Here is a 10474-nt window from a genome sequence, read left to right on the forward strand (position 1 = left end):
CAGTATCATGGTCATAGGATTTTCATAAGAGGACATATCTGTGACCTTGACCCCCACCAGCTGCATACTGTAAATCACTTATATTTCACATGTATTATCTAAGTCTGGTATGAGTGATTATAATAACAATAGAAAAGAAATTATAAAAAGATATGATCAAATTTCTGAAAATATACGAGTAGATTTATTTCGCAGATAGTCACCACTTTGGTATTCTCTATACTTTCATTTTCTAGACACATATAGGCGAGAAGTTCCGAATGAGAATAGATTTGAAAGACTTCTTTCTCTCAGTAACAATTGTTTTGTGGGCTTTACAACATATAGAAATGTTAATCAACAAAGATGATGAACTATATTTTCTCTTTATGTTATCATTGAATATTCCATATATGCTAATTGATAAATGGAAGTGATTTAATTGTATTTGATGCAGAAAGAATGGGAGTTGGTTGTCTCTTTGCACTAACAGTTATATAATTTATTCGTTATTTTATTTTTGAATTCTGAATGATCTGACTAAGTTCAAGCATTCATGATCACAAGTCCATGAAAGAAAGAAACAGATCAATTTTAGGGTCATTTAATTGTTTGAACTAAAAGTGTTCAATGAAATGCTGTAGTAAAATTATTGTTGTTGTATAGAGTTATTATCTCCCTTTATTAGTCATAATTAGATTGCTAACAGCTGTCTCAAATTGTTAATGGAGGAAGGGTTTACTAAATGGACCAATTTTGGTCAAATTTATGATACTTTTCTACTTAAACATATATATTAAAAATTACTTATTGCACAAATGAATCCAAATGTATGGTTTTGTAGTTTGACACATCAAAAGGCATGGAATGAGAGTATATGAGGTCACTTCCATAATATATACCGGTATTCTGTAGATTTTTTCACTTCAGAGCTTTCTCTTTTGCATGTATCCTGAGGTGTGCATTTAGATTACTTTTCTGACGGAAAGCCTTACCACAAACTTCACATTCCATAGGTTTCTCTCCTGTGTGTATCCTGAGATGTGAAGTTAAGTTACTTTTCTGATTAAATGCCTTATTACACACATAACATTCATAAGGTTTTTCACCTGTATGTATCCTGATGTGTGATTGTAGGTTGCCAGATTGATTAAAGCCCTTACCACAGACATCACATTTGTACGGCTGCTCACCTGTATGCATTCTGAGGTGGTCTTTAAGGCTTGATAACAGAGGAAAGTCCATACCGCAAACATCACATTTGTATGGTCTCACGTTTGCATGTACTCTATAATGGATAGTTTGAACATCTGTTCCACTGAACTCCTTGCATAGACTACATGTGCATGGTTTAACTTTCTCTCCAAGATGTATCCTCAGATGAATATATAAGTGATCTTTCCGATTAAACTTCTTGTCACATACATCACAGTGGTATAACGTTTTTGCTGTATGTGCCCTTAGGTGTGTTTTTAAGTGACATGCTTGCTTAAACACAGATCCACACACATCACATTTGTAGAGTTTTTTTCCTATGTGCATCATTTCATGGACTTTTAATGTATTTGAAAGCCGAAACGTCTTTCCACAGACATCACATTTGAATGGCTTCTCTCCTGTATGTGTCATTACATGGTTCAACAATCTACTTCTGTGTACATACGCTTTACCACAGATATCACACACATGGGGTGTCTCCCCTGTATGTGTCTTGAGGTGTGTTATTACCCCGCTTGCTTGACTAAACTCTTTGCCACAGACATCACATCTGTAAGGCATCTCTCTTGTATGCACCCTTGCATGACACAGTAAGTGACTCTTCTTTTGGAACCCCTTATCACAGACATTGCATTTGTATGGATTTTCTCCATTGTGTATTTCGAGATGTGTTCCTAAAAGACTCTGCACTTGCAAATCCTCACATGGTTTCTCCATCTTTTGTGTTTGTGTGAGAGGATTACATTGCTGATTGAAATTGTTTTCACAGATATCACTTGGGCCAGACATCTCAACAGTATGACGTGTCTATGAATCATAAACCTATAAGGACTTTTCCCTGAAATCACTCTGTCTTTAAGAATTGGTTAAGGTTGCTATAACAGTTATTCAATTACAATGAATATCCCAATTTAAACATTTCTAACCTTGAACCTTCTTCATATATACATGTAATAGGCCCTGGTTGATGTGGCTTGTATATAGTGTTAAATAAAGATTCTGTCACCTAGCTGACAGAGCATGCTTCTTCGGGTCAGATGGTAGAGCTGGTTGATTTTCACACCAGAAACTCGGGTTTGATTCTTGGTCAGGGAACTCAACAGGGATGAGTATTTTCCCTGTTCTTTCACATATATTTCCTGATTAGATGACTCAGTGTACCATATTTACTAACATCACCGTTATGGGACTTAGCTGTAGTATTACACTATTTTGTGTACAAGTTGAATACTGTATATACCTCCAACTTTGCATTACTTCTTAGTCTATTTCATGCTGTAAAGACAACCTCATGTATTCTTTGCTGGCATATTTTTGTCCAAAATCCAGGATTAGTGCTTGTGGAACACTCTGAAAGTACAAAGAAATGAAATTAAACATTGAAAGAACTTACTTATTTCATCATCAACATTTAGATGTCAAGGATAAAAATAATGAATACTCAAACCTTTGTTGAATTAAGTTAGGCTTTATCTGGGAGACTTACCTGCCAAATATCATGCTTTCAGTCCTATTGGTGAATCAGAAGAAATTGTTTAAAGGTTTTAACAAATTTAGCCCCTGCAACCTTGAATATAGGTCAATCATTTCTTTTTACAAACTTTCACAAAATTGAGACACTGGGATTACGAAATTCACAATTACTGTAACATTCCTCAAGACCTTAAGACCTACGAGAAGTATTTACACAATATCTAAGTGTTGAAGAGAAGAGTCAATATGATCTCGTTTGGAAATGACCATCAACCCCTGAGGTTCAACCAGGGTCAATATGAGCAACAAACTGTCATCCCATTTATTTAGCTTTCTAATGATTTCAATAAAGTTTTAATTATTATCAGTGAAATGCTCAAAACTGAAATGTTCCTGTTTGAAATTTAAAAAAACTTTACTCCCTCCTGAAGAAGGAGTATGACCCTAGGGAAAATCTTTTGATTCTACCATAAATGGTTGCTGAGAACAACATTTTTGAACTTTGAGTTAATTTGATCACCTATGGAAAAGTCATTCAGGCTCCCGTGGGATGGGAACCCCATAAATCTTAATATTGTTTTATCTTATCCCACTGAAGATTTTCAAAAAATTTCATTGAAAATGGTGTATTAGTTTTCTAGAAGAATTCCAATTGTTATCTGGCTATGATGGATCACGCATGGTGGACGAGGCCACTCACAAGAATCAAGAAAAGAAACAGTTGTAAAAGGGCACCATGAGACTAAGCATTTGTAAAATAGTGATAACAAACTTTCATAGTCGAAATCCAAGATGGCGGTCTTTCAGACATTTATTTTTCTGGTCAGTTCCCAAATGGCAGTACTTCTCTGGAAATAATAACAAATTACAATTATAAAAGAATGACAAACTGTTGACAATCTTTTTTGGCGATCCATCTCAATGAAAAATAATATGTACAAATAGGAACCAAGGCGAACGTACCTTGAAATTTAAAAATAATTCATCAAACACGTCCCTGAAAGCATCAAACTATCATTACTCCGAAAATTCAAGATGACCCCTATCTGCCTTATCATTTTTCGGATCAGGCCCAGAGTCCGGTATCATATTTTTATCCACCATCAGAAAAGGATCACTTTTTCCTCATCAGAAAAGGACCCGGGGATCGCTTTCCCCATCAGAAAAGGATCCCCCTATAGTATTTTGATCCCTCTTGTGAATTTTATTTTAAACTTTATAGCTTTATAAATAAAATGAGATATGATAGGTAACTGTGTCTGGGACTTGGTCACTGATACCTGGGTTACCTGTACATGTGTGATTACTTAACACCTGTGGAGCCAAGGCTGAAGAGGTCAAGCTCCAGATTACCCTGGACAGGTAGTGATTGACAGGGGCTTAAATGATGACTGCATACATAATTACTCTATACATAACCTGTCCCAAATATACTTCATGGAAAATAAGTTTATGGATTCAATGGAGAATTTTTATATACATGTATGCATGTAGACTTCTGCATATATATGTGTGAAGGGAAAATTAACAGTTGACCTGAAAGGATATGTTTTGATGAATGAGAGATTTTAGGGTCAATAATCATAAACAGAAAGAGACGTACAATAAGAAAGTAGTATTTTTAAATTGAAAGGGAGAAAATTAGTTACAATTAATGTCGAAATTATAAATACAAAGTTTACAAACAATATACAATTCTGAACATGTATGCAGAGTGGGAAATTAACACTTAGTAATGTATATATAATTAGTTTACTCTAACATATCTATAAAACTTTGAGGTAACTATATATTTATATATAAGAAACCATTGTATAGCTTCTAAGGTAAAAAGGAAAGAATTATTTACCAATAATGTACACTAAGACCCATTTTTATTAATCAAGTCACTTACAGGAAAGAAGATGCAACATACATGGCTGCATGTATACATGCATAATATTTTTGTGATATGAATATCTTTTAATTGTATATATATTTAGTTATTTCAAATTTCTATTTAATCAAATATTAATTAAAGGCCTATGTTTCGGCAAATATCAATTGTTTTCTCATAAAAACAAGGGCGTTTTTACATAAAATTAAATCCCTAATGATCCAACACACGTACATGTATAGCATGCATAGTTTTTTTCACTTAGATAACTGTAAAGCAATTTATTTGCAATTTTTAATATTCATGCAAATATGAATATATTAATATTAAAGTGGAAAATGTTTATTAAACACAGCTTTTATGTAAAATATATATAAATATATATAAACTTTATTTGTTTTACAACAATTGCGAAACAAGTTATTTAAACTTATACTAATCACTCTTGTTGGCCCGGATGTAAGCGCGCGAGGGGCCTTATTGTGGGAGGAAACCGGAGTACCCGGGGAAAACCCACGCGGTCGGACAGGTGACCCCTTACCTTTTCACGTCCGTTCCGGGAATCGAACCCCGGTCGGCTAGGTGAAAGGCGAGTGCGTTAACATTTTATGTAAAATGATGACCTCAATCAATCTGTAATGGAATTTATCCACAGGTAATTTTAATTGATCACTCGGTGTACCTGCACATGGGTGCTCACTCAGGTTTGACCTCTCTACCCTTAATCCTCTTATGTAATTGACTGGTTGGCCAGGTATAATTAACAACTTCATAGCTAACATAACACCTATCATCATATTTTCGCTGTCACCTTAAATATATGCATCTATGCATTGTTAATATAACTTCTCTTAAGGGGGATCAAAATACTATAGGGGGGGGGGGTCATTTTCTGATGGCCAGAAAAATTATCTGGATCCTTTTCTGATAGGGGATCCAAATATGATAAGACAGGGGCAATGCAAAACTAAGGATCAAGATAAACCTTCACATGAATGATCCATCAAGTACATCTTGAGAAATGATGATCATAAAATATTACTGTCAAAATCCAATATGGCCACCTGACAGTCACTCTGCTTTTTTGTATGATTTGTGATTAAATTGGACACAGCTTGGGACCAAGTGGAACTTGCATATGAAATTTAAAAAGGATTCATCTTACACTCAAGTATTAGCCATAACAAGAATTGTAAAGGACAAATGGATGACAGACCCTGGACCATGGATGAATTGAAGGACGATTTGAATGGCCTGTCATCTGATGATGGTAGTAATACCACGCAAAGGGTCCATACATTGTTATATAGTGACCAAACAGCTGGTGACAACCAGTTTTATGGTCACTCCCAAGCTGGTCATTACGCATTAAAGATGTTACATATAATTTCGTTTATATTCTACTGATGCTTTTGCGTTCTGCTACTTCTATTTCGCTGGAGAAACGTCATGAAATATTGGTTAAAATACTGTACATCCTGTTAAATCCGCTGTATTTATATTATAAATCCGGTAACTAGTTATACCGATATCATGTAACCCAAGTGTCCCAACACAAACAATCGCTGGCCAAAGAACTTTTAAAGGATGTTGATGTGTGATTTATGTTACTGCGACTTCGTTTCTCTAACTTTACAGTATGTTAACATTATGTATGTGGATTGGAAAAAATAAGGATCATCGATCTCGATTCTCGATAAGCTCTATGACGTTGACCGTGTGGCCTTTCTTCGTCAAAGACATATCCTCAAATAACAATAGAATGTATACGTTTAACATTTAAAGCAGTCAATGATATTAAAACTGTTATTGATGACGCATGAGAAACAAATTAACCTGGTGATTCTGCTGAGGCTCCACAACTGTGGACCTCTCTTCGTGTACATACCACTTCTGCAACGATCTTTTTAAAAGCGTCAACAAGTGACAAGAAGCGTACGTTTCGTAAAGCGTCTTTAGAAGAGAGAGCTTGGACAGGGTAAGATTAATTACCGGAGGGGACTGAAATAATCAGAGCGTCACAAAACTATGTAACAACATACACCACAAAAATAAAAAAAAAAAAGAATAAAAAATGAAATCCTGTTTCTGGTTTCTTCACAAAAATAATTAGGGACCTTAGATTTGTTTAATATGCTTGCTAGCTTTTTGACACTAACTATAAGCACTACATATGGCTGACAGATATACGTACCATTGTGTCTGGTATGTTTAGTGTTGCCTGTATGTAGATAATTGTCTAGTCCGAAGAGTTCTGACCAACTATCCATGATGTTATTGCTGTCTTGATCGGCCGATAGCCAACGTTAACTCGTCTGTCAATTAATTAAAAAAATACCTTGCTATGACTGGTAGACCTTATAGTCGTTTTTTTTTAATTTATTGTTTTTTTTACCGTTTTTTCTAAATATCTATAAAATTTCATCAATTCATGTATTCGCTTTAACAATTTAACTATTTAACTCCAAATTACACTTTGTGACGTTGTCGGTGTTGTCAGGGAACACTGCCGGGTATCCTTTTTTGAAGGTTCGTGTATATGTCTGCATGGTTGTACCAGGGACGTATACGTCCCTATACGTCCCTGGTTATACATTGCAAGTTGTAATCATAAATAATGTATACCCAACAATTTCCGCTAGTTTGTAATTTTCCTTTCTGTTAAGAATATTTTGTTTTACTTTACTTTTTTTTGTGTTGAAAAAAAACTTTTTTCTAACTTTCTTTTGTTAACGACCTTGTGTACAAGTACACAACTGACGCAAATGTCTATTCCACACAGAACCTAAATGAACAAAAATAAATCGCGCGAATTTTAGCACGTGCATTCCTTAAATCCTCAATGCTGTTTTTGATATTCTAGATTTTTGAGAACTGAAATTCTGATTCTTAGTGGACAAAAACACATCGAACTGTAAATCCTGTGTCAGGGTGGAATTTAATTGACAGTCTGACTAGAGTCACAGAATAATGAACAGAAAAAATGGGAACGCTAAATAAGGTAACTTGTCCTACCCAATAATTATATAATCTGTTCAGGGGAAATTGTTAGGTTTATTTATCAGAACTCAACCTTTGTCCATATCATACACTGACAGAGGCATTTTTATAATTATTTATTTCACGGTGACTAAATAGTATTTACGTTAATTAAGCAAAAGGCCCTAGGCCTGTCCACCTGGGTCGAAGCTTATGTTTGTTTTGTCTTCTTAGCTGCAATAAGCTAAAACCGAGAAATTTTACGGTTGAGTGCAGGTGCGGCATACAAGTAGTCACCCTCTGAAAAAAAATCGCCGATTAAGAAAATATAGAAAACAAAATCAATCAATTGAAAATATCAGATTTTTATAAAGTTTAGATATATGTATATATAAAATTTAAGATTAATTAGATTTTTATTCGCGAAATGTTGATTATTTTTTCATTTTTCTAGTACGCGTATCGGGCCGGGTACAACGTACACAATTTTCACCCACCATCTTTGATTTCTTAGCTGAAGTTATAGAAATTGATCTGCAATAGTAATGATAGCATCGGTAGCAAATCGATATGTCATATTTAAGCGAACAGAAATTCAAGCATGTACTTGATGGAAATGCTTGTAATTATCTGAAGGAAATTTCAATATATACCGGATGGAAAGTCAAGAGTGTACTTGAAGGAAGTTCCAGCGAGAACCTGAAGTAAATTTCAGCATGTTCTTGACAAAAATTCCTGCATGGACCCGACGAATATTCAAGAATTTACTTGACGGAAATGATAGCATGTTACTGAATAAAATTCTAGCATGGGAATTCCAGTATACAATGTATACCCGAAGGAAATTCTTACATGTACCTGACAAAAATCCGGCATAAATAGGAATTTCCAGGATGTTCCTAAGCAAAATTCCAGTATGAAATTGAAGGAAATTCCTGCATGGAAATTCAAACATGTACTTGAAGGAAATCTTAAAATGTATCTGAGGGACATTCCAGCACGGACTTAATGGAGATTCCAGCAGGTTCCTGGCGAAAATTCAAGTATGAATCTGAAGGAAATTCAAGCGCAGGAATTTCAACATGTACTTGAAGAAAATCTCAAAATGTAACTGACGGGAATTCCAGCGTGTACCTATAGAAATTTCCAGCATGTAACTGAAGGAGCTTCCAGCATGTATCTGAGGGACATTTCAGCTTGCTCCTGAGGGAAATTCCAGCGTGTACCGGAGAGAAATTCCAGCATGATTCTAACGAAAAATCCACCATGGACCCGACGAATATTCAAGCATGTGCATGACGGAAATTCCAGCATGTAATTGAATGGAATTCCAGCATGTAACTGAATGAAATTCCAGCATATATATGAAGGAAATTTCAGCATGTTACTGACGGATACTCCAGAATGTACATGTAAGAAAATTCCTGCATGTACCTTGGGGAACTTAGTATATGAGTGAAAATCCAGCATGTTTCTGAAGAAAAAATCCAGCATATACCTGAAATTCCAGCGTGATTTTGACGAAAATTCATTCATATACCTGACGGAAATACCAACATGTACCTGACGGAAATTCCAGCATGAGCCTGAAGGGAATTTCAGCATGAAGCCGAATGAACTTCCGGCTTAACTTGACGAAAATTCCGGCATGTATCTAAAGGAAATTCAAGCATGTACTTGAGGGAAATTTCAGCAAGTTCCTGACAAAAAATTGAGCGTGTAACTGGCAAATATTCAGTCATATGCTTGACAGGAATTCCGGCATCTTGACGGATATTCTAGAATCGATCTGCCAAAAATTCAAGCATGAACCTGAAGGAAATTCCAGCATGTTCCTGACGGAAATTCCGTCATGTACCCGACGGATATGAGGGAAATTTCAGCATGTTCTGACGGAAATTCCGTCATGTACCCAACGGATATGAGGGAAATTCCAGCATGTTCCTGACGGAAATTCCTTCATGTACCCGACGGATATGAGGGAAATTCCAGCATGTTTTTAAGGAAAATATAATCTTCTACTTGACGGTGGTTGGTGATAAATAAATTGCAACCCTGTTGTGATGGATTTTCTCCCATAAGTCATCTTAAATTCAATAATGTTCTGATCATCAAGTGAGTAAGATGATTGTGAAATCTCTTCCACAAAAATCTAACTTCGTAAGGTAATCAGTTGAAATGTAACCATTTTTTATAGGAACAGAATTACTAGTTGTACCACAGAGCATTGAAAATATTCTATTGAATAACACCTTACTTTAACATAACATTTAACATCTTATCACACGGCTTTCTCAATATGATTTTGATATCGACCATTAAAAAACGTTTCCATGTCTGTTACCAGATATTTGTTTTGTCTTGTTTTGATAGCTTCTTCGGCAATTTCAGCTCCATTCAAGAAAAGAGCCTTAGAATGAGTACGGAAATATGTTTATCTGTCAGATATCTGAACAAGTTATAAAATATAAACGAATAATTACACTTGCGTTTTCTATATGTAGCTTACCAACAACAATGTATTCAAAAAATGACCATTTCAACTTCAGCCCGAACCAGATTATATCAAGAGTCACTCAACCTCTTGGTGCATGATTGTATTCTCGTCTCATCGCCTCTACATATGAGATGAACGTGTTAACATGAAACAGTTTGTAGCCCAAATGGTTTTGTTCATTATCAAAGTCTATGTATTTACACATGCTCATCTGGGAAATTTCTCTCTGCTAATCAATATGTCAGCTATCTGAATTTGGGGTTTTTAATGGCGTCATTGTAAAGCATAACAGGGCATATGATTGAAAATAGACTTGCTGTAGCTGTGTATTTAGGAGGCTAGACGTAAATAATAGATGGTTTGAAAAGGTTTGCAGCAATGATTCCTAAAATTCTAGCTCCGTAGGAAGTTTGTAGAAAATGCTGTAAACGTGTTTGAATTAGCACAATCAA

At 35.2% G+C, this 10474-nt stretch overlaps 1 protein-coding gene across 1 annotated transcript; it reads right to left on the reverse strand.

Annotated features, from left to right (window-relative positions):
- Positions 1 to 582: 582 nt before the first annotated feature.
- On the reverse strand, positions 583 to 3487 carry LOC132544946 (zinc finger protein 239-like). Its single transcript, XM_060208611.1, has 2 exons — positions 3443 to 3487; positions 583 to 2547 (listed from the first exon to the last, which is right to left on the reverse strand). The coding sequence occupies exon 2, from the start codon at positions 1984 to 1986 to the stop codon at positions 901 to 903; it is 1086 nt and encodes a 361-aa protein (XP_060064594.1). The 5' UTR covers positions 1987 to 2547; positions 3443 to 3487; the 3' UTR covers positions 583 to 900.
- Between the last annotated feature and the right edge of the window lie 6987 nt (positions 3488 to 10474).

This window comes from Ylistrum balloti, unplaced genomic scaffold (assembly GCF_031769215.1).
Source record: "Ylistrum balloti isolate Yb309-2 unplaced genomic scaffold, AGI_CSIRO_Ybal_v1 Utg369816, whole genome shotgun sequence".
In the NCBI taxonomy this organism is placed as follows: domain Eukaryota; kingdom Metazoa; phylum Mollusca; class Bivalvia; order Pectinida; family Pectinidae; genus Ylistrum; species Ylistrum balloti.